This window comes from Danio rerio, chromosome 2 (assembly GCF_052040795.2).
Source record: "Danio rerio strain M-AB ecotype USA chromosome 2, GRCz13ab, whole genome shotgun sequence".
Classification (NCBI taxonomy): Eukaryota; Metazoa; Chordata; class Actinopteri; order Cypriniformes; family Danionidae; genus Danio; species Danio rerio.
In genome coordinates, this window is record NC_141022.1 from 8,426,493 (window position 1) to 8,451,913 (window position 25,421).

General features: G+C 38.1%; 1 protein-coding gene across 11 annotated transcripts in view; it reads right to left on the bottom strand.

Annotated features, from left to right (window-relative positions):
* Positions 1-25,421, bottom strand: part of tbl1xr1b (TBL1X/Y related 1b) — a 34,877-nt gene that overhangs the window by 1,544 nt on the left and 7,912 nt on the right. For 2 of the 11 annotated variants that reach the window (XM_087238979.1, XM_087238986.1), the window contains exons 3-17: positions 23,511-23,611; positions 19,404-19,549; positions 15,514-15,724; positions 14,830-14,962; positions 12,950-13,091; positions 12,780-12,843; positions 12,590-12,687; positions 11,165-11,225; positions 10,889-11,010; positions 10,682-10,756; positions 10,439-10,566; positions 8,848-9,013; positions 6,748-6,849; positions 1,738-3,395; positions 131-1,582 (exon numbers count right to left, since the gene is read on the bottom strand). In XM_087238979.1, the coding sequence (XP_087095105.1) occupies positions 3,369-3,395; positions 6,748-6,849; positions 8,848-9,013; positions 10,439-10,566; positions 10,682-10,756; positions 10,889-11,010; positions 11,165-11,225; positions 12,590-12,687; positions 12,780-12,843; positions 12,950-13,091; positions 14,830-14,962; positions 15,514-15,724; positions 19,404-19,549; positions 23,511-23,568 (1,533 nt within the window). In that variant the 5' untranslated portion in view covers positions 23,569-23,611 and the 3' untranslated portion in view covers positions 131-1,582; positions 1,738-3,368. 11 annotated transcript variants of the gene reach the window in all.

Here is a 25,421-nt window from a genome sequence, read left to right on the forward strand (position 1 = left end):
CAGATGGCGCTCTAGGCTAGTTTTTAACAGGAGATGGCGCTCTAGGCTAGTTTTTAACAGGAGATGGTGCTCTAGGCTAGTTTTTAACAGAAGATGGTGCTCTAGGCTAGTTTTTACCAGAAGTCAATGCTCTAGGCTAGTTTTTAACAGCAGACAGCGCTCTAAGCTACTTTTTAACAGCAGACCGTGCTTTAGGCTAGCTTTTAACTGCAACTGGCGCTCTAGGCCAATTTTAAACAGAAGACGGCGCACTAGGCTAGATTTTAGCAGCAGACGGCGCTCTTGGCTAGTTTTTAACAGCAGATGGCGCTCTTGGCTAGTTTTTAACAGCAGATGGCGCTCTTGGCTAGTTTTTAACAGCAGACGGCGCTCTAGGCAAGTTTTTAACAACAGACGGCGCTCTAGGCAAGTTTTTAACAGCAGATGGGGCTCTAGGCTTTTTTTTTCAACAGCAGCCAGCGCTCTATGCTAGTTTTTAACAGCGGACGTCGCTCTACGCTAGTTTTTAACAGCAGTCGGCGCTCTAGGCTCGCTTTTGACTGCAGCTGGTGCTCTAGGCAAATTTTAAACAGAAGACAGCGCTCTAGGCTAGTTTTTAACAGCAGACGGCGCTCTTGGCTAGTTTTTAACAGTAGATGGCGCTCTTGGCTAGTTTTTAACAGCAGATGGCGCTCTAGGCAAGTTTTTAACAGCAGACGGCGCTCTAGGCAAGTTTTTAACAGCAGATGGGGCTCTAGGCTTTTTTTTTTAACAGCAGCCAGCGCTCTATGCTAGTTTTAAACAGCGGACGTTGCTCTACGCTAGTTTTTAACAGCAGTCGGCGCTCTAGGCTTGCTTTTGACTGCAGCTGGCGCTCTAGGCCAATTTTAAACAGAAGACAGCGCTCTAGGCTAGTTTTTAACAGCAGACGGCGCTCTTGGCTAGTTTTTAACAGCAGATGGCGCTCTTGGCTAGTTTTTAACAGCAGACGGCGCTCTAGGCAAGTTTTCAACAGCAGATCGGGCTCTAGGCTTTTTTTAACAGCAGCCAGCGCTCTACGCTAGTTTTTAACAGAGGTCGGCGCTCTAGGCTAGTTTTTAAACAGCAGATGGCACTCTAGGCTAGCTTTTAACTGCAGATGCCGCTCTAGGCTAGTTTTTAACAGCAGATGGCGTTCTTTGCTAGTTTTTAACAGCAGATGTTGCTCTAGGCCAATTTTTAACAGAGGACGGCGCTCTAGGCTAGTTTTTAACAGCAGTAGCGCTCTAGGCTTGCTTTTAACTCCATATGGTGCTCTAGGCCAATTTGAAACAGAAGATGGCGCTCTAGGCTAGTTTTTAACAGCCAAAAGGCTCTGAGCTAGTTTTTAAATGGGAGATGGTGCTCTTTGCTAGTTTTTAACAGCAGATGGCACTCTTGCCTAGTTTTTAAACAGCAGACAGTGCTCTTAGCTGGTTTTTAAAATGCAGGAGGTGCTCTAAGCTAGTTTATTATTAAGGTTTTAGCTCTTGGCTAGTTTTTAACAGCAGATGGCGCTCTTGGCTAGTTTTTAAACAGCAGACGGTGCTCTAGCCTAGTTTTTACCAGATGGCGGTGTGCTTGGCTAGTTTTTAACAGCAGATGGCGTTATGGGCATGTTTTTAAACAGCAAATAGCAATGTAGGCTAGTTTTTAAAGAGCAAATAGCAATGTAGGCTAGTTTTTAAAGAGCAAATATCACCATAGGCAAGTTTTTAAACAGATGACCGTGCTCTTGGCTAGTTTTTAACACCAGATGGCATTATAGGCTAGTTTTTAAACAGCAAATAGCAATGTAGGCTAGTTTTTAAAGAGCAAATATCACTATAGGCAAATTTTTAAACAGCAAATAGCGCTTTAGGCTAGTTTTTAACACTTAAAGACTCTGCTCTTGGCTAGTTCTTAAACAGCAGACAGCGCTCTTGGCTAGTTTTTTTCAACAGAAGACGGCGCTCTTGGCTAGTTTTTAAAGAGCAAATAGAGCTCTGGGCTACTCTGAGAACAAAGTTGGCTTTTGTGTCGTAAGATTAATGTAAACACAGCTCACTTTTAACACCTTCTTGTAATTCGGCTTAAAATTTTCCAAACTTTTTTTCGTCCAAATTGTATTTGTAAGGAATTTAATGCGAGTAGGAATTTATTGTAAACAGACAGCTGTTCATAAACATACAGCACCATCCGCTGTTATAAACTAAACTTAAAATCCATTCAAAAGAGAACAGCGATGTATTTTAAAAATCTCTGAATCGATTTCTCAAACTTTTATTTTTTTTCGCCAAAATTTGACAATTTACAAAGAAAAATAGTGAGCAAAACAGGCAAAAACAGCACCGATTCAAACTTCCTTTGGGCTTTCGAGGTTAAAGATTAAAAAAGCATGTCCACTTCCCTGCTGCCTGACTAAAACAATCGCACATCCCCATAAATCTGTCATAAAAGACTAACGCTGTACAGTCGCACACATAGAAACTCACTGCAGCACCACAAGTGTGATGACCAAACTGAAAGATCATTCGACATTTATAGAAAAGCAAGAAACCACTAGGAAGAATAATAGAAAAAAACGAGCCATTGTGTAAAATGTCATCTTAGCATGAAGGCGAGAGGATAATCAATAAAAAATTGTGAACGATTAAACGGTTTTCTATAGTTTGTGTAACAGCGAAGGGTGAATGTGCGGATTGTGTTTTTAGGGTGGGCCTATTGGAAACTACATACAGGCTTCACCGATGAGTTTCACCCATTAATGAACCGCAAGTTCGGTTTTAGTCTAACCACAAAGTTGCATAGGTTGTACAAAATAACACAGGGCATTTGTTTTAGAAAATATAGCTGAGTAATTTAATAGCCTTTGTGTACTCTTATAACTCTGTTAAAAAAAAAAAGGAAAAAAAAAAAGGAATCAAATTATTTCTCAAAGTTTGGCAAAAAAAAAAATCCTTGAGCAATTTTTTTGGAGAACAGTTCCAAAGTCATGGAGCCACTAAACATACAGTGCCAATACTCTGAATTGTCAATCTCATACGGCCACAAGTCGGCCATATTCAACAGCTCATGCAATTCACCTCAACCGTTGCTGGATTGCTGACGTGTACAATATGTGCACTTCAGCGGTGTGGAGCTCGACCCTCTGGGCTTGGAATGATGCTTTATGAGGTGTGTGTTTGTATCATGTGTCGAGCGTGTCTGTATATAACAGTCTGTGATCACGCTGGTTATGTGTGTGTGGTAAACGCTGTGTGTCTGTTGGTCTGGGCTGAGGTCTGATACCTCATGTGTGGATTTACAGCAGTGGATGATGGGCCAGGGACAGTAGTTACATTTGGCTATGCACACATTCATAGTCGGTCCATGGCTTCCCAGCGGCAGCGTCATTTCCTTAGGTCTAATACACAAACCTGGAGTGGGGGAGAAAAGGTATGGTTAATTATAATTGCGAGGGACATTAATCCTCATGATTAATCCCATGCAAGAAAAGAAACGCACAATTTTAAAGAACAGCAGCAAAAATAAATTACTATTAATTGGAATTTAAAATATGGTCTGAAATATCAGATTTGCTGGGCTTTTAAGGTTGCCAAAACTCAATGATTTTATATCTGTAAGGCTCTAAAATAATAATTTTATTTAATAATATTTACTAGTGGTGTAACGGATCACAAAACTCACGGTTCAGATCACACTACGATTTTTGAGTCACGGACCAGACCATTTTTCGGATTAGCAAAAAAGGAGGAAACAAATGTCAATTGCTTTCCATTTATACAAAAAAACCCATTGGGTTTCACAAACAGAACTTAGAACCTGTAATTTTAATAAAAAAAATAAACATCAAGAAAGAAAAAGCTGAAAAAAGAAAAATATTCTATACAAAAAAGGACCTTGCTACTGTTGTTGAAAACGCTAAATAAAGAAATTTAACATCGCAGTAGGTATTGCTGTCGCCTCACAGCAAGAAGGTCACTGGTTCGAACCTCGGCTCAGTTGACGTTTCAGTGTGGAGTTTGCATGTTCTCCCTGCATTCGCGTGGGTTTCCTCCGGGTGCTCCGGTTTCCCCCACAGTCCAAAGACATGCGGTACAGGTGAATTGGGTAGGCTAAATTGTCCGTAGTGTATGAGTGTGTGTGTGAATGTGTGTGGATGTTTCCCAGAGATGGGTTGCGACTGGAAGGACATCCGCTGCGTAAAAACTTGAATAAGTTGGTGGTTCATTCCGCAGCGGCGACCCCGGATTAATAAAGGGACTAAGCTGATAAGAAAATAAAAAAAATGAATGAATGATTCAACAGTTTTTGACCTTGTTTTCATTATAGGTGGATCATATTTGAAAACCTATTCAGTGACATAATTTTGATGTTTGTTTGTCGCCACCTATTGGTTACACAGTGTAATTGCTTTCACCAGTGTCAAACATTCACCAGCATTAAGTTCCATTAAAGAGAGCTTTTAATGTTTACCATAAACATCAGTGTTTATATCTGAACCAAACTATTCTCCAGTTCTTCTGTGTTATTTAATTGTTTGTAACTCACAAAAAAAAGTGTAAAAACTGAATCTCTCTCGATTACACGCAGATTTGAATGCAGCGCTCAGAAGGATTAATAAACATGCAAATCATTATTATCATTTATTGTTCATGTTACGTGGGTTTGGATTAGGATCACAATATTTTAATGTTTAATTTTGCAGCTTTCAGTGTTGGGCAAGCTACTTGAAAAATGGGTTCTACTTTATACTAAGTGTCCTTAACTACTATGTACTTACAACAAAAAAATAAATACAACGTACTTACTGTGTTTATAATGTATTTGAGAACACGTGGTGTTTTTGAGTTGGGATAGAGGTTGGGTTATAGACATGTTTGGTGGCATGGGTAGGTTTGAGGGTGGGTTAAGGTGTAAGGGATGGTCAACAGTGTATTTACAAATGTAATAACAAAAGTAACTACAAATGTAACTACATACATGTATTTAATCAAGCATAAGTACACAGTAAATACATGTATTTACACAATAAGTACATTGTAACAAACTATTAATTCCTATGTAAGTACATATTAGTTAAGGCCACAATATAAAATGGGCCCGAAAAACGTAGTGAGCAAAGCTATTATCTACTTAAAATGTAGCTTAACTACAACAAAAGCTACCCTCTGGGAAATGTAGGAAGCTAAGCTAAAAGCTTTTTGGCAAAAGTATCTTAGCAACATCTATTAGTTAGAAATTGTCATTCTCGCCATAATATTGATTTACTTTCATCGGCCAGACACCACGCTATTGAGAAATGTAGTTAAGCTAGTAGCGTCACTACTTGTAGCCACTATTGCCCAACACTGGAAGCTTTACACTGAATGCATTAATGCAGGCTAAACATACAGTGACAGAAAACCCCTTCAATTAACAGCCTTAGCAACCGATCACACCGAACGTGCATTTACGTTCCAAAAACGTGAGGCGCACCGCACTGGCTTTTTTGTTGACAATAAAAAAAAGAAGCGCGGTGTGCTTTTTTTTTTTATGTCACTAGGCAACAACTGAATCAGCTGGGTATTGTGCCAGTGCGCTGTTGTTGATGTTAATATAATTTTAATATTTAATATTGTTGTGATACTTAAGATTTGTAAAGTCATACAGCTCTAGATAACTCAAAACAGCAACCACAAGTCTCTTCTGCATCTACAAAAGTCCTGGTTGTTGTCTTGACAACACAAACAGTGCAGGCGCCTTGATCGGAGGTGATTTGATCGGAGAACAAAAAAGACGTAAGTGACGCAACGCGGTTTTTCCGCACAGAGTTGACTTTTTTTCAACTGCAAGCGCACGACGTAGCTGACGGTTAAAATACTCCCGCAGCTAATAGTAAAACCATTTACAAAAGGCACCTATCAACGCAAAAAGCTCATTCGGTATGATCGGCCCCAAGAAAGTATTTAGGTCCCACCACAACTTTTTCCCGTCATCATTATATTTTACAGGAGCGGCCAAAATGCTTTCATACACGTGATTTAAATGACGTGGAAGGCGATCTCTCTGCAACTGTTATAAATGTTAGATTAAACTACAAGATCAAAAAAGTTATTAATCCACGGGTCACGTGCACTCCCAACCAAGGGTTGTGATCTGTACGGGTGATCCGTTACACCCCTATTATTTACTGTCAATGTTAATATCATTATTGTTGTTTTAAAGGCGACTTATTATGCCTTTTTTTTTTACAATAAAGTCTCTGATATCCTTAGAGTCTGTGAAGTTTCAGCTCAAAATACCACACATTTATTTTAGTAACTTTTTAAAACTGCCGCTTGTAGGCTTTTGCAGTTTTGGTGACTGTGGCTTTAAATGCAAATTAGATTGTGCTCCCAGCACTTTTTAAAAAGAAGGCGGAGCTATACATGGCTTTGTGTCACCATAGTGGCAGATTCAAAACTCTAATGACGGATGGCTGCTTCTCACTCAAGGCTGTTTATGCTAATGAGGAAGACATCGTCATTAATGCGCATGGCTTTCCCCTTCCGATGACATGTATAAAGGGAGAATGTCAAGAGATTTCTGCAGACTTATTTATTTTTTTGTGTGATTATAATAAAATACAAAACAATTATTTTTACCATTAAAGGCTGGCTATATTCACACACTGTTAGCACACAACGGTGTTTAAACCCCTTATAAAATGCATAATAGGTCGCCCCTTTAACAATGTATGAGACGATTCATTCTAATGTGAAACAACATGGCTGTAGTGAAACTCACCGATCCGTCTGATGCACTTGCGCCCACTTTGTCTCCAGTGGAGTTCCAGCATACTTCAAAAATACCGCCGGTCCCTCTGTAGCTGTTGACTAAAGCACCGCTCTGCAGTACACAAGAAGAGATTTGGGAACCCATCACCGATACTGCTGAATGTTAGAAAATCTTTCATTCTGCACATTATATAGAGAAGAAATGAAAAGTAGAATCAGCTTTTACACAAAGCTTGTTTTTTCAAGGTATATACAGAACTTCTGAAGTTGAATTTAATACCTTATTAATACCTTCGAGAAAAAAATTAATACCAGCACGACTTAGAGCTGCAACTGTAGTGGCGTAAATGAAATATCTTTGCAAATGGAATAACATACTGCAGATAACATATACAATAAGTAAAGCAGAGGGATTTATTAAGATGTCACAGGATGTCTCTACTGACATCATTTGAGAAATGGACAAACGCTACAGCAAAGCCCGAAAAAACAAAGGAGCAAACGATTCTTTCAGCAACCTAAAACATGAACAAACTGCCATGTTTAACTATTATCATCACCTTTTGAAATATTATGATCTCAGAGGTTACATGTGCTGGTGAAGAATAAAGATGAGAGGTTTGTACTGACTGTACATGTTGCATGTTTTTGAACCCAGATAAGGGCTAAATGTATGTTGTAGGTATTTTTTTATTTGGAATTGGTAACATTTCAGTAAGTCTCTTTAGTTGTTCATAAATGTTTTCTTATTTAATATAATTGCAGATGTTAAAGCAGGCTATTTCGCATTATCATTAATCTGCAGAGAATCTGTTGAGAGAATTAGAAAGTTTCCGGAATTAAGTCTTATTATTAATATCGTTCAAGATGTTTAAACTAATTATTTTTTATAATTTATTCTAATGTTTATAAAGATTTTTATAACCATTCAAGATTTTTCAAATCAAACTTTGAGTCATCCTTACTTTTGTTCATATCTCGGACAGATCTACCTATTAGAGTTAAATATTATTGACAACAGAACATGGGTTGCTCTACAATTATATTTGGAAAGAATAATTGCAAAAAAGTACACTTACTAAAAAACACTGACGTTTTTTTTTTATTTAGCTCACATTACTGGCTAGTTAGTTTTTGTCCTCTATTTACATGCTAAAAAGGCAATAATGGTGCAACATTCTTGACCATTATCACCAATAAAGCCTGGAAAACAAGCAGCAGCATATTGTAAAGCTTTCAGCGGTGCTTCTGACTGAGCCCAGCCAAATTTGCTAAACTTTTTGTCAGTGTCGGCTGGAGGATTTCCCTCGGGACACCGACAACAGGCGATACGTCACAATCAGGCCCCCACAAAAGCAAGCTCCTGATTGGGTAACACAGCGTGCATGTCCGCTGAAGTTCAGATTTTCGAACTCAAGCGATTCGTGTGAAACGTGAGTCAAACAGCAAAACGCTTAATTCATGCCGTGCCATTTGCGCGTATCGCGCCGCAGGATGTCTATTTGCACGTTTGCATTGACTTAAAATGTAAATCACTCACGCTTGATGTGTGTTCCACATCTGGTGTGAACGCAGCATAATACCGCGAATTACATTTGGACTAGTGAAATAAAAAACTACAACACCACGAAAACCTACAATAACAACAAAAAAGAATTTAAATGAGCATTAGATGTAGCGTTACATAGACATTGGAAAAATAAGGCCTGTGCAAAAATATTTAACACCTAGAACTGCGAATTTAAGACTTTTTAAGGCTTAAAATTTCGATTTTTACATTTTAGACTTCAAGACTCCACGGAAACCCTGTTTTCAACTTTCTTCAATATATACTTTGTGTTCAGATTGTTCTTCTGAGCAAATTATCTCTTTCATTTCAAGGGTTACATTTTGAATAATTTGAATACAATTATTTTTAATTGCAATATTTCACAACATTACAGTTTTTCCTCTGTAAAATAAATGCCACCTTGCTGAGCAGAAGCTTCTTCTTTTCTTTTGGTCAACACTGAACAGGTAGCCAAGGCAAATGTATGCAGTGTATTCTTCATTTTATTCATCTGACACGAATGAAAAATTAGTAAAGCGATGGTTAAAGACCCTATAGTACCTGCGTGTTCCAGATATGGACACACTTGTCGAAGGAGCCACTGGCCAGGTGCCGTCCATCTGGGCTGAAGGCCACACTGTAGACGGGCTCCTGGTGTTTGGTCAGAGTGTGGATGCAGGCTCCACGTTCAGCATCCCACAGACGCACCGTTGAGTCGAATGACGCACTTCAGGCACAAAATACAAAAAAACAAATCTACTGTAGTGTGTATACATCAGACATCGGCCGATATTTAGTAATTCTATACAGTATATTGTGATAATGAACATATGATATAGTGGGCACTCTAAATAATCAATAATTATTCACAGTATTTTAAGATGGTTGTCTTCAGTCATTTTTGTTGTGCTGGTTGATACCGGTTAAAGTAAGGCATCCAAATGTATTTATATGTATTTTTTGTCAAATAAGTTTTTTATTTGGTCATTGAATAAACTTACAATAATCACAGGATTAGTTTTCTGATATGCATAAATTTACAAAAAAAAAAAAAAAAAAAACACCCCAAGCCCAGCCTGTAAGTATACACTACAGTGATAATCAAAACAACTTTTAGTTACAATGCATTGCTTTGGGGGGAAGAATTATAATAAGCATTAGGTCAGGATCTATATGTTGATCAAGAACATCTGAAAGCACTTTAAAGACCTCATTCCAGAATCTCTGTATTTTATGACAGAATACAAAACTATGAGCTAAATCAGCTTCTTCTGATTTGCACTTATCACAGATGGGAGATATGTTGGGGAAAATCCTATGTAATTTTGGAGAAATGTAGCCTATGTAAGACCTTGAACTGGATGAGGCATAGTCAAGTGTTGATTGATTGTTTATCAATGTCCTCTAAGCTATTCTGCCAAATCTCTTCCGAAATTTTGATGCCAAACTCTCGTTCCCATTCTTCTCTGATCATCTTTGTAGTGGGGGCATTAGCTGCAAATAACCTTTTATAAATTAGAGATAGTTGATGTTTTTGTCCCCTGCACTGTGTGAGACAATCATCAGCAATTGAGGGCGGGACCTCCTCTAGGGAAACATTATGTGTGCGCAGGTAATTTCTTATTTGTAAAAATCTGAAAAAATGTATTTTTGGAAGGTTATATTTCTGTTGTAATTGAGTAAAGGAACCTAAAACCCCATCTATATAAAGATCCTTAACTGTGTTTATACCCAACTTCTTCCATTGATTAAAGGTTGTATCTAATTTTGAAGGGAGAAATTATGGGTTATTTGCAATTGGGATTAGGAAAGAAAGTGATTTTATCTTAAGATACTCTCTTATCTGTCTCCAAATACGTAACTGATTCTTTGTAACAATACTATTAACTACTGTTTGGTCTGTTATCACTGGAGATAATAACATTGCTCCAAGATCATAAGGATGGCAGCAATCTCGCTCTATCTTAAGCCAGTCTGGGGCAGTAGCCGATTGTTCCAACCATAATGTGAAGATTTGAATGTGTGTAGCCCAGTAGTATAGACGAAAATCTGGGAAGGCTAAACCCCCCTCCTGTTTGGGTTTACAAAGATGATTTTTTTTTTTTATATGTATTTTTTATTCTGGGTACGGACTAAATAACGTGGCCAGTACCTGGCCAGCATGAGGTTGGCATTGGGGTTGTTGGTTCCAGGTCCAGTAGGGCTCCATTTTATGGTGTAGATCTCCTTACTATGGGCTTGCAGGTCATGAACGCAAGTGTCCTGCTTCATACTCCAAAGCTGACATTCAATACACACAAATCCACATTATTAATAAACTATTAATTCAGATTTGTAAGTGAAGAGATTTCCATCAAGGTAGTGAGAAATCAAATCAAGGTTGTTTGCAGATCACCTTTAGCGTCATGTCATCAGAGCAGGAGGCCAAGAGATTCCCTGTCGGATCCCATTTGATTGCATTGACTTCATTCTGAGGAAAGAGTTTTAAGAGTGATCACTTGAGGCCTGTTCACAACAGTTATTGACCATGTAACAGTTATACCATGTAAATGAAGTCAGAATATATGCACTATTTCTACTATACTGGATATAAGAGGCTTACTGTGTGGCCCTGGAATGTTTTGATTGGTCTTTCCTGGCCCAATTTACACACGTGAATACACATGTCTGTGCTGCAGGACGCAAATGTGTTGTTGCTCTGCCAGTCCACGTCCAGAGCTGGAGCTGAGGAGACAAAAATGAACCATTCTTGACTATTCTTTTCAAGCAAGTTCACATACAATTGGCACATTTGGATAAAAAAAAATCTGAATTAGTAAAATTGACTAAATGTCAAAATTTAGACAAAAACGTCCTGCTTGTGATTTTTGTCACTCACCTGAATGGAATGGAAACTGTTGTTTGGCCTCTCCTGTGTGTGCGTCCCAAATAATGGTGGTCTGAAAGTTACGCAAACTCATTAACATTTCAGTTTCACCACATACTACTTGATGGAGTACAACAGGGCTACAGACTAAGGGGCCGTTTACACAGAATGCATTTATCCTTTCCAACACGCTATTTTTCTATTGTATTCCAATGTAAACAAGCAGTTGACGGATGTGTTTTACCATTACATGTTATTGCATGCCATGTCAACATCTCTAAACTTTACACAAGCAGCGCAGCTCATCACTGTTATCTCCAAAAGCAGAGGGCCAATCAGACGATATTGGAGGTGGGGCAACCATTGCAAACTAGAAAGTTGGCATGACAACAGTTTTATTTACCATTGTATCATGGCAGATTGGGTACGCATTGTAGCTTTGTCAAGAATATCCTGAGTTATATGATGTACAATGGGGGGGAAAAGTATTTAACACGTCATTATTTTTCTCAGAAAACTTATTTCTAAAAGTCCTGTTGACTTGAAATTTTCAGCAGATGTTGATAACAACCAAAGAAATACATATATGAAAAGAAATCAAATCTAATCAGTTTACAAATAAAGCTGTGTAATAAAATGTAATGACACTGAGAAAAAAAAGTATTGAACACATGAAGAAAGGGAGGTGTGGAAAGGGAGTGAAAGCCCAGACAGCAGCTGAAATCTCTCAGTAGTTAATCAGCAACCCTCTTCCTTAATTATTGTAAATGTAAAAGAACCACTCACCAGAGATCTTAATAGTTGTGTGGGTCTTGGCTAATCTGATTTTTGTTTTGTATTTTCTATCGGATTCAAGTCAGGTGATTGGCTGGGCCATTCTACAGCTTGATTTTCTATCTCTGAAAGCATTTGTGAGTTCTCTTGTTCGCTGTGTTTTGGATCATTGTCTTGGATGAAATGTCCACCCTGGTTTCAGCTTCATCATCATGGTAATATATATGTTGGACTGAAGCAGCTAATTTAAAAAAATAGATTGTGTTTTACGACAAGCACCGCACATCTCTTTCCATGCCTCAACGAAAGCGGTCACAATTGAATTTAGCAGCTGATGTTGTGCGTTCTGATTGTGTGTGATGGCACGCTTCAGAGACCAGCCAAGACTGATCACACCAGTTTGATTATACAAGCAAATTTTCACTTTGCTAATTTCTGTTCTGAGCTGATTCATGGTCAAAGTAGTGCACAGTTCAGACCTGTTGTTCGGTTGTTTTGTCTCATACTCAGCAGGAATGGCAACACTTGTCAGTTTTAAACTAGCGCATTGGTAGTTACACCATTGCAACTTCTAACAAAACTTAGCAACACAGACAGAAACCCATTTAATCCCAGACTGGAGCCCTGTAATATGACATGCACATGCATATGATTATACTTTACCTTATCAACACCAGCGCTGAGAATAAAATTTCCTTTCTTGTTCCACTTTAAAGCAAATATAGGACCTTTGTGCTGGCCCAGTGTACTGGCAAGATTACCTGCCAGGAATAAAATGTTGATAAGATGAACAGATTTTTCTCAACTCATGATAATTAAAAAAAAAAAAAAAAAAAAAGTTAATGAATCTCACCATCTTTAGTCCATATCCTGGCAAATCCATCATAGGACCCTGTGGCTAGAAGTGTACCTTCACTCTGTCCAACACAAAAGACAAATGTGAAATTAAATAATTTGCTCTATGATGTGATAAACGAGTGTGTATGTGTGAGAGGAGTCATGAGCGTTAGTCCCAGAACTCACATTCCAGTCCAATGAGGTGACGTCTTTGTTACTTGGTACATCCTGCCCCCCCTCCCGAATGCAGTGGCGAAGCACCAGCTGAGTGGATCCTCCAGTGCTGCTCTCACTCAGGTTCCAGATCCGTGCAGTAGAGTCTCCAGAGCTGGTGGCAACCAAAAAGACACAGAGATAAAGTCCTATTCGGAAATGACAAAATATTATGCTGTGACTAGACATATGACGATATTCAGTATGTCATAGTGTCGTCACAATACTGGAGTTTGGGTAATGTCATTTTAAAAACCTCCATTTCCTGCTAACATTTGAACGCTGTTGAGCACATACTTAAACACCGCTGATTGCCCACTGAGTTCACCTGTTATGTTAGCGAGAAATGGACGATTATAAAACGTCAGTACAGATTGGTACCTAAATTTCAATATTGTGACAAATGTTGCAACGTGTGCAATGGTAAAGGTAGAATGACTATATTACCCCCTGTGCTAAAAATAATCTTCCAGATGGGGAGCTATTGGCTGGGATGCACAAGAAAAGAAACCAAAAAGCCACTCTGGCGACATCCTTACATCATTTATTTACAATGTCCTTACTGCTGCTATACTGCACTCATTTTCACATGTGTTGTTATTCTGACCTGAAGTGACAATGATGCAACCCAAAATTCACACATTAAAAGCGTGAGTGCGTGATCTTCTTCATCATTTTCTATGGCGTCTCTCGTAACTAGGCAAAACTGTTTTTTCAGAGGATTACAAACAGACAAACTACTGCTGCAGCTTCAATGCAAGTTTATGGAGAAAAGTAAAAAGCACTGCAGTGTTTGGATGTGCTGTGTTTGTCTCAGGTAATTAGTCTACCGTTATTGCTGAAATCTGTATATTCCATACAAAGTGTGAAGCACTTAGGTTAGTTTAACTTGCATGAATCACGGTGCACTCGCAGCATTCAGACAAGTTCAGCAGCTCCCATGTGTGTGTCGTGCAAGTCGCGTGCCTCCATTGGAAATGACAAACTCACCCCTAAGCTTATTGGCATTCCTTCCAAGGTGCATACTTAGCAGACACATTTTAATAAAACTACAGTGCTTTATACCACCAACCACGGCAAATGAAGCTCTGCAAAAGACTTTTGGCCAGCGGAGAAATTAAAATGGTCGTGCCCAACTGAGTCTGGTTCTCAAGGTTTTTTTTCTTCACTCCCATCAGGTGAAGTTTTTTTTCCCTCTCCGCTGTCGCCACTGCCTCGCATGGTTCAGGATTGGTAGAGCTACGCATCGATGAATTTGCTCTTCAGTGTTTGAACTCTCAGTAATGATTAAATCACACTGAACTGAGCTAAACTGAAATGAACTAAAACACTAAAACTTGGACCACACTGTTCCAGTTACTATGACCATTTATGTGAAGCTGCTTTGACACAATCTACATTGTAAAAGTGCTATACAAATAAAGCTGAATTGAATTGAATTATACCTAAAGTCTATACCAAACTTTTTATTTATTTATTTTTTAATCAAAATTGACAATGGTGTTCGGTCAACAAATGCCGATATCGATTTTATTGCCCAGCCCCATGTTATTCCAGCCTAAAACTCATATAAAGTTATAATGCTATTATATTCCCGAAATCATTCCGTATGAATCCGCAGATTTTTTTTTTTTACTAATTTCGCAGCAGAAATAGTAAAAAAAAAAAAAGAAAGTCTGCAGGTTCTGTCCAACCCTACCTATAACATACTAAAATATAAGCCTCCATAAGCTATTTTGCAGCATAATTTTTTTTCCCTTTCCATTTGAATGGCTTTGTTGCACTAATTAAGACGTTCCATGGCCTTAAATATTAACTTTAGTGACTGTCTAAACTGTGGCTTTGATACTGACCCAGATGCCAGCAGATCACTGACAGGGTTCCATGCACAGATGAAGACCTCTGACTCGTGGCCGCGCAGCACCATGGCCTTACTGGCTGGGATCTCCACGGCTCGGTCTACCTCCATCATGTCTGAGTGGTGGTCTGTCAGAGGAAAAGGCAGAAACCATTTCAGAGAAATCTTACATCCAGTAAGTGGAAAACACCATGATCTTCATTAGAAACAACGCCTTTTGTACAAACTGACCACATTGATTGTTTTACCACAGCTTTAAAAGGCCTCCAACCTTTCTGAAAGGGTGTTAGCAGGCTTTTACCCCATGGTTTTGAAAACCTAGCATTGCTTTTACAGATTAAACCACACACTACAGCTCTTAATAAACTCATTAAACATTCATATCTTCTTTATAACCACAGAAGCGTCCATGCCATATTTCATTTCACATCATGCTAAATGGCTAGATTTCCAACATACTTCAAAATGTCTCTTTTTTTGTGAAACAGAAGGAAACTCAAAGGTTTGAAACCACTTGAGAGTGAGTAAATATGGAGTACATCTTCATTTTAGGGTGCACTATCCCTTTAAGTGTCAAACCCCTCATCAAAGTGAGCAAATGATGAATAACCAGTTTTTCATGAGGTTGTACTATGAACTACATATACTTCTGTTATTAGAAAGCAGCGTGTGCGCTTACTAGACAGCGTGTGAGCGCCGTTCTCCTCCCCATTAGCCGTGTTCTCTCCGTTCTTGGCAGCAGCAGCTGTTGTGGCGCTGGAGGCGGAGGCTGCTTGCTGCTGAGCCAGCTTATCCTTATACACCTGCTGCCTTGTTTGCACCACATCTGGCATCACTGCATCAATCAGCGACAGAGACTCGATCGGCCGCCCATCAAACAGCGTACCATCCTGTGAACGCATCACAAAACGAGCAAGATAACATCAGTTCTGGCACCTTACAATATAACAGTCACCAGATGTCTTAAATAGTTTATTAATTTTAGAATGAGCGCGGGAGTGTTGGGGAGAGCAGAATAAAAGTCTGAAAAGCCACATTTTACATTTACACTGTAGGGCTGTACGACTGATATTACAAAAATCTGACAATGCAAAATGTAGTTTTTCTTCATTACATATTGTGAAATAAACACAATTCAACCAGATAGCTTGAAGGTTATCTATTATGCCCCGTTTTACAAGAGGTAAAATGAGTCCCTAGAGCAGGGGTGCTCAATCCTGTTCCTGGAGATCTACCTTCCTGTACAGTTTAGCTCATACCCTGATCAAACCCACCTGAACCAATTAGGTAGGACCTGAAATCCACTTGATAATTACAGACAGGTGTGTTTGATAAGGGTTGCAACTGAAATCTGCAGGAAGGTAGATCTCCAGGAACAGGATTGGCCACCCCTGCCCTAGATTGTGTACAGGGCTCAACAATAAGGACTGCCCGATGGCCCAGGGCCAGCATGAGAGACGCTTGGAACAGTAGACAGGATCATTACTGGCCCGATTAGGACAGTGCTGCCTAGTCACTAAAGTTTAATTTGTCTGCGACTATTTGTCAATTGCGTACATTTTAAGTTTGTGCTTTTAAGTCTTTAAATACTATCTTCTCTGTGATGTCGTAAACACCATATTTGTTTTTGGTTCCTCTTATCTGATTTGATGTTTTGAGCATGCTACTTTTTCTGTAACCTGGTAACAACCAGTACAGCGATGAAACGGCTACAGGGCGGCAGCATCAAATTATAAGACTTAAAGAAAATGTCTGTTTCTAATGCAGGGCTCGAAAATGCGACCATTAAAATATATTTGGGAGCATTTGTGCGAGTGCATAACATTGTTGTGTGCGACCGTTTTTTGCTGCAAAATGTTCATCACATGCGCAGATTTGAGAGACATTCATGCATCTCTGCACTTGAAATGGGAAACGCAGTGCTCAGGAATGGTTTAAAACAGTTGTCATGTCAACTTGCTGAAGTAAACAAAGCCAAGTCCGTAATGCTTGCCCCGCCTTCACACTCTTCTCATTGGCCCACTGCTCTGGCGCTGAAACATCAGCTGTTAATAACTCAGTCAATGCATTCTAGCTTGGGATGACAGAGAGAGCAACTACCGCGAAAAATTGTAAAGCGCTGAAGATGAGAAAGAAGATAACACAGATTGACAGATTTTGTTTTAGAAACCATGGCATCTAAAGTTACAAATAATGACACATCTTACTAGTGACCATGTTCTGAATGTTAATCCACCATCTACACTTTTCGAAGAGTGGATAAAAGACTTCCATTGGCTTCAAGTCCGCTATGAAGTCTGTGGGATGGAGTTTTCAGGTAACTGTTTGCCACATTTAGCACGAGAGCTTCTGTTTAATCCTTCATTTAATTGTCACATGCTGTCCGCTGTGCAAGTGGCAGTTATTTGTAAAATTTGCCACCACATATACCATCGTAAACGGGCTTGCACTGAGTATTCTTATATCGCTACTTCTGAAAAGACCTTAACATGACTTACAGTATATGTCAAAAGCATCACTGCAATATCAGACAGAGAACAGCACAGTTATATCGTTAACAGATTCATTCATGTCGAGCAGTGTGTGCAGGGCCGGTGAGCGCTCCATGTATCTTTTGGTCACTCAGTTATGTTATAAAAATCTATTTTCTTGTGCTAACGGGATTTCGTTGAGACATTTTCCTCATGCTTGCATATATATTTTTTGCTTGTTGGTTTGATTACTGTTGATTTCAAATGCAATAATTATTTGTATAAAACTTGCAGTAACGGTGCTTTTAATTGGTCGGTGCGACTAAATTTTGGCTGAAGCGCCTACATTTTTAAAGTTAGGAGCACCGGTGCTACGTTTATTTTGAGCCCTGTAATGTCTTGGAAGCAGACATTTACGTGGGAACAACATGACAAAAAAGTTAAATGATGTTTAGCACAATTTGCCGTCAGTTTGACAAGTCAACCACAACATTTGTCATACTGCTTTTTTTGTTTGCATAACATTTTGCTCATTATAAATTATAATTTTTTAACATATTGAAATTCTAGATTCACAGACATTATTTTTGACACATTGTTTAAAATATGTGCCTAAAAGAGCTATCAACTTCTCTCTTTTTTTTGTTTTTTTTGTTTTTTGGTAGAGCCAGTGAAAATTTTGGCAGGGTAAGTAAAAATCTGAACCACTGTGTAAAAATGTAAAAATATAAAACACTTTTCAAAAGCTAATGATTATTAATGATTAGAAATTCACCAACTAAAATGTAAACATTGTACTTTCAATAATATAACCTTCTCATGATGCTGTTACTCTGCAATTCTGTGCGTCTCATAATGTAATATTGCTCTCATATAAATTATGAAAATCTTTTACCGTAAACAATGTATTTTGTGACACCATGGAATAAACGACAGAACATAACATGAAACAAAAGACTTGTCCATACAAAATATACCGAAATTTCTGCAGGTTTCATCAAGTCAAATTTAAAACTTTAAGACCAATATAAATGAAATTTCAAACTTTTATGATTTTTTTAGTGGTCAGGTTGGAAAAGATTTTTTTTTAAAATGCAAATTTAGGTCTTTCTTAGCCACATATTTCAAATAATGGGTCAAAACAAGCAAACTCTACATACACTTCTTTTTTAAAAAAAACTTAAGTTTAAAGTATGTTAATATAGAGGAAATTACATTCTGTATGAAACCTTTAGTTTTCCCCTTTTCTTCAGCAAACAGTTTTTTTTTTGTATAAATGTGTAACTGGTGTTGTGAATTGCAATAACAACTTAAATACTAAAAAAAAAAAGTGCATTAGAAGTGCATCAGTCAGAAGTGCGTTTGACATAAGAAAACCTGTCTAAAATCATTTAAGACCTACGACACAATATTTCAGTATATTCTTAAGGACTTTAAGGCCTAAAATTTAGTTTTTTTTTATTTTAAGACCGCACGGACACCCTTATATATGGTCATACTGCATATTCCTACAAATCCCAGTCAATGTGACAACAGTTATACCATTACATATAGCTGAAGGTCAGAATTTTTAGCCCTCCCTTTATATTTTTTCCTCAAATTCTGTTTAATGGAAAGATTTTATCAACACATTTCTAAACATAAGTTTTAATAACTCGTTTCTAATAACTGATTTATTTTATCTTTGCCATGATCATGGTATATTTTACTGGATATATTTAAAGATACTAGTATTCATTTTAAAGTGACATTTAAAAACTTAACTAGGTTATCTAGGCAAGTTGGGATAATTAGGCAAATCAACTATCATAACAATGATCTGTTCTGTAGACAATAGAAAGCAAAATATTGTTTAAGATGTTTAATGATATTGACCTTAAAATGACATATTAAAAACTGCTTTTATTCTAGCCAAAATAAAACGAATAAGAAGAAACAAATATTATAGGAAATATTATGAAAAATTCCTTGCTCTGTTAAACATCATTTGGGAAATATTTGAAAATATTTTGGCTATTAATTGTGACTTCACCTGTGCATTCTATTCTAATAAATCATTCAGCTATACTGTAAATATGGTTACGGTAGCAGCACTGACCTCATTGATGCTGACTTCAGCCTCCACGTACTGCAGGCCTTTCTGGATGATGGAGATGAGGGCAGCAGGGGGCACCAGAGCTCCGTTGATGTTGGACTGGCTGATGTGGCTCTCTATGCCAAAGGTGAATGCTGAGTGGGAGAAGCCTGATGGAAAAAGAAGACAGATCACGTTACAAACCATGTAGTTCTGGAATTGTTTGATAACTAAAAACAAATAAAATAAATAAAAAGTATGCACGATATAAATAAAAATGTAGAGCTGTGAAATTATGATTTTACAGTTTCATTTGAATGTAACGTTTCACCACAACATTTTTGTTAAAGAAGGTAAATCTCACTCACTTTCCTTCCGCTTATTCCCTGCTTTATCAGGGGTCGCCACAGCGGAATGAACCGCCAGTTTTTCTGGTGTATGTTTTACGCAGCAGATGCCCTTCCTTTAAATACAATTTTTCAATTCTATTTTTAGATGTATTTGCAAATGTTGGTTAGACACACTGACGATATGACATGATGGTAATTGTTATATCAATATGGGATAAGATGTGTGTTTATTATTACACCTTTGACCAATTTGTGTGGTGCACATGGAATATAACTAATTAACCAGATGTTTGACATTTTACTAACTGGCTTTCCTTTGATTTAGTCCCTGAGGGATTCGCCACAGTGGAATCAACCGCCAATGTTTTAATTTTTTATAAAAATAAATAAATAAAAATGTTAGTTAAACCATACTGTAGCTAAAATCAACTAAACGAATAAATATCACTCACTATCATCGGGTTAGTCCCTGGTTTGTGAGGGGTCGTCACCGCAGAATGAACCACCAATTACTCTGGCATATGTTTTATGCTAGTGTTTCGCAACCATGTTACTGGAGGACCACCAGCACAGCATATTTAAGATGTCTTCTTTGTCTGTCTCACCATTTACAGGTCTTACAGTCTCAGCTAATGAGCTGATGATCTGAATAAGATGTGTTTGGTTAAAAAGACATGTGCAGCATCCCAATTCGCATACTATTCATCCTTAATAGTATTCAAAAAAAAATGTATAGCTGCGTCCCAATGACTGTAAAAAATATGGACGACGCGACAGCCCCTTTTCCCATTGAACGCCTTGAGGGCAAAACGCCTGCTTGACAGGCACAAACTGTCGCAAAAGACTGCTGAAATTGGAGCCTTGACATGCACAGAAGGATTGTCTGATGGAGCCAGAGGAGGAGCCGCGAAAAAGTCGAGCTTCCAACCAAACGCTTTATGTAAAATCAACCACGCCCCCCGAACTTCTCAGCATGCGTTTGCTGTCATATCAACACAAATGGATGTAATAACGTTAACAAATATGAGGGTTTTATATATTCAATCGCGCCAGCTCCGGTCCGCAGCGCATAACTTACTCGCGGCGTCGCGGGCTGATTCCGGCTCGCATGCGGCAGCGCCTGCTCGGCCGCCGCATCTGGCTCGATTGACTCGGGCTGGAATTGGGTAGTGAGTCCAGGCATCCGGAGTAGGTCCAGCAGAGGTAGTCAGTCTGAGCTCTAAGAGATAAGTCTCCGGCAGGCGAGAATCCAGCCGGAACTGTGTTTTGCTATCTGGGTGGCTAGGCGTGTATCAGCAAACTAATAAAGCCCGAAAAAAGCCCTGAACGTAGCGAATAAACAGTGTTCCACCAGGATCCTGTATGCCAGAAACTATAGTTTACTGCTGAACTCATTTTGTCATGGTAAAATAACACAGAAATCGAATAATAACATTTCAGTCTACTTCAGTCTCCTGCCGAAGCTCAGACGCCGCGCTTTGAGAAACTGTCAATCACAGCTGTCAATCACGATGACACGCCCAGCATTAAATTACTGCTAAAAACAAACCGTTTACAAAAATGAAGATCTGCACCTATTTCAGCACAATAATCAGTGCCTTAATCGACCAGAACCATCTTTCGGGACATTTTATTGCAAGTGTAATATTTTTTTTTATTTGGGCTCAAGTCTCCTTCATTAACACGGAGGAGGCGGGCTTTATGACTTGTACTGCAGCCAGCCCCCAGGGGGCGATCTAACGGCCGAGACCCTCACTCAAACGTAGGCTTGCGGCACACTTGCTGCGTTCCAAATGGCACACTATACACTATGTACTTACACACTCAACAGGATAGTATATGTATGTAGTGTCGTCCCAAATGGCACACTAATGTTTTTTTACTAAGCGGAAATTCAAACCGTTTCCCTGATGACGTTTGACGGTTGCCAAATCAGTGAAATAAACGACCGAATTATCAAGTAATACCTGCCGTGAGTATTGCCGCATTCACCATCGGGAGGCGCTATAATCACTCTCGTAGGAGAATTTTGCTTTCACCATCCATAATAAAGTTATTCAACATGTGCGTCCGATAGCTCCGCCCCTTCCGCTACGCAAGCAAACCTGCGGTCGTTGAGTGCGTGAAGTGTCCATCAGTCCACACTTCATTTTAGCGGCTGAATGAGTGCATCATCCGGGTAATTAAAGTGCACTTATTATTTTTAGAGTTTTCAGTGTGAACACACTACTTACACTATTTATACTACAAAATGGCGTAGAATAGTGCATAAGTATGCGATTTGGGACGCAGCTAATGTCTTAAATCATAGTATGTTGAAAAGAGTACGCCAAAGGTTCCTGGATGGTTTACTATTTCCGGTAAAAATTCGAAGTGTAGAAGCATCCAGACTTCAACTGCTAATATTGCCCACAATATATTGCGCGTTGGACATGAATTTGGTTAGAACTACAAACTCTGGTAAAAAGTGTTAACTTACAAACAGGGCAGACATGCGAGGCCAACCGTCAAGTAGAAATGCTTGTTTGAATGACTGTTAATTAATATCTAGCCAATTTGAACATATTTAAACTGCACTTACCATGTTATATTTCATCTGCAACAGCAAGGTAAACTCATATCAAGATATGATTGAACATCAAAATCTGAACGCATAATTACCCAAAGACCAGAGGAGATCTCTCTGCATGAAAGACTTACGAATGGCAGATTATCCTACTGCTGCTTCTCCAAGAAGGTAGGAAATTAAATATGAAGAAATGTGGATGATTGACGGTACATAACTGAGCAAAATAACAATCTGTTAACGAGGAAGTAGTATGTGCCAAAGCTTGCATAATCTGCTGTTACACACTCAAAAGTATATACTTTTCCAAAAAAAAAAAAATAAAAATAGTACATACTTTTAGGATGTAGTATAAATTTGTGAATTAAACGCAGCAATGGAAAATGTACAGAGCTGGTGGTCCTCCAGGAACGTGGTTAGGAAACACTGTTTTATGTCCTTCCCAAAAAATAAAAAATACAAATTATCTTGGATTGGTCAAATGTTTAAAAACATAACTTTTTACTTTCTCTCATATTGCCTAGCAAAAACAATTTTTACATAGGCCTATTTAACACTTTCATACGCAATTTTCAAATACTTCTGGTGGCCGCGATGTGCGAGTATTTTTTAATATGGCCATTAATTTCATATATCATGTTTTTCTATAAATATTGGCAAACATCTTGATAACATTGAGAAATCTCAGACATATTGACTTATACGTATGAATAAAAGAACGTGTATTTTGTCGTTTAAGTGATTTAATGTTCATATTTCATATATTATGGCTGCTGCAACATTGTAGGAGAGATTGGAGCTGCTGGATTTACATGTTAATTCTCAATTATCTCCCAAAATACATAAGTGGCTGTGGCTTATGTGAATAAAACACATCGCCCAGTTATATTAAAAAATCATTAATGTTGCCTAAAAATTAGGGTGACTTTACTAATGATGTGTACTTTTTTACTAGTAGTTGTGTATTTGAATGTCTGAAACCTAAAATACAAGTAGTTTGTTTGAAAACACTGATAAACTGTGGTTTGAGCTTAGCAGTTAGCAGAAGAGGTTCGTTCTGAACATTCCGATCACACCAGTGTGATCGTAAGTGTAAAATTGGATTTCACTGGTTTATGCGGGTCGTATAATTAACAAATGATATTTAATTCCGCTGTTAATCATTTCTCTGAAAGAACAGCATGTTTTTTAAGATGATGAGACACACACACATACCTGACTCCTGCAGGTATCTGTACACCAGGAAATTGACCTCATCACTGCTGATGCTCATTTTGGATCCTGGGTAAACCAAGAGGTCAGGGTGAGACTGGAGCCTAGAAAACAGACATGTCTGTTACTCTTTTGCATATATTAATATTACTTGCTACAGAGAATATGTTTAGTAAACAGCAAAAGCAGAGAGTCAGTAAAGGCCAGTTGTAAGCCTACACCAAACAACTAGCACATACAAAACCCAATTGTCCCTTGGAGATTCCAGTCATTTGGTGTCAGTACTAAAATGTATTTCATAAAGAATTTGCCCTTTGTCCATCATCTTCAATTTTATCATTCGAAATTAGGATTCATTTTCTAGCCTTTTTAATAAGGTAAAGCACAAAGCTATTAGGACTGTGCAATTAATCGAAAATCCGATTTCGATTACGGCTTCTAGCGATTATGAAAAACCATTAATCGAGATAAACGATTATTCCATTATTTACCGCCCCCTTTCCAGTTATCCTCACTTGTTGCTCTTAAAAGCGCGAAAGACCGCATGCTTATGTGAGTGTGTGTGCGGCGCACAGACAGTCAGAAGGCGGTCAGCACTTGGTCTCATTCTCACATTCCGACGAGCAGAGAGCACACACGTCTAAAGTCATTAACTTTAGCGCTTTAATGTTCAAATAGGTGTCAAAACGCAGTGTTTAGTGATTATTCATATTAACCCTCATTTGTGTAATAAACAAACGAGTTGAGAATCAAAAGATGCGTGAAAGCGAAACCATTAAAGTGACAGAGCACAATAGCTGCCGCCTGTTTTATCATGATTAATACAACCCCTCTCCCTCTTGACTGAAGGACTTTTGTAGCTAAAGTGTTTTTCTTACAGTGAAGATGCTTAAAGCAGTTTGTTTCATATTTTTATTTTATTGTATTTATTTCTCTTTCCTTTGCAGGGTGGAAAATAACTGTATATATGCAGTTGAAGTCAGAATTAATAGCCCTACTGAATATTAGCAACCCCTTTCCTCCCCAATTCCGGTTTAATGGAAAGAAGTTTTATTTTTTCAACACATTATTAATAGTTTTAATAACTCATTTCTAATAACCGATTAATTTCATCTTTGCTATGATGATAATACATTATATTTTAGTAGATATTTTTACATACAAACATTTAAATTCAAAGTGTGATTTAAAGGCTTAATTAGGGTAATTAGGCAAGTCATTGTATAACAGTAGTTTCTTCTGCAGACAATCAAAAACATATATTGCCTAAAGGGGCTAACAATATTGACCTTAAAAGAGGTTTCAAAAAATTTAAATCTGCTTTTACTCTAGCCAAAACAAAACAAATAACCATTTAATTAGAGCAAATACTGTTAAAATTCGTTACTCTGTTAAACACTAAATGGGTGAAATATTTATTTTTTAAAAATTCTCAGGAGTGCTAATAATTTTGACTTCAACTAATAATCGTTTGGAATAATCTTGATTACAATTATGACCAAAATAATCGTGATTATGATTTTTACCAAAATCGAGCAGCCCTAAAAGCTATACTCCAATTTTGTATTATTTAAACACAAACATTTATTTGTCTAATAATAATGTTATAGTAATAATGAATACAGCTGACTGGAACATTTTCAAACCATCTTTTTTTTTAAATTACTGTTCAACAGCCCATGAACACACGTCAAACTACACATCCTCACAACTTTCCATTAGCTACATATAATACATGATACACATTCAGCCACATGTCAATACCAAGAAAATTCAACTAAGAAAAACAACATATAGTAAACGCACATGGAAATTAAGGTTGTCGTACCCTTGTGAGACATAAGCCCCTTTCACACATACAGACCTTTCCGGAAAATTACCAGCAATTTTCCGGAAAGGTCTGTATGCATGAAC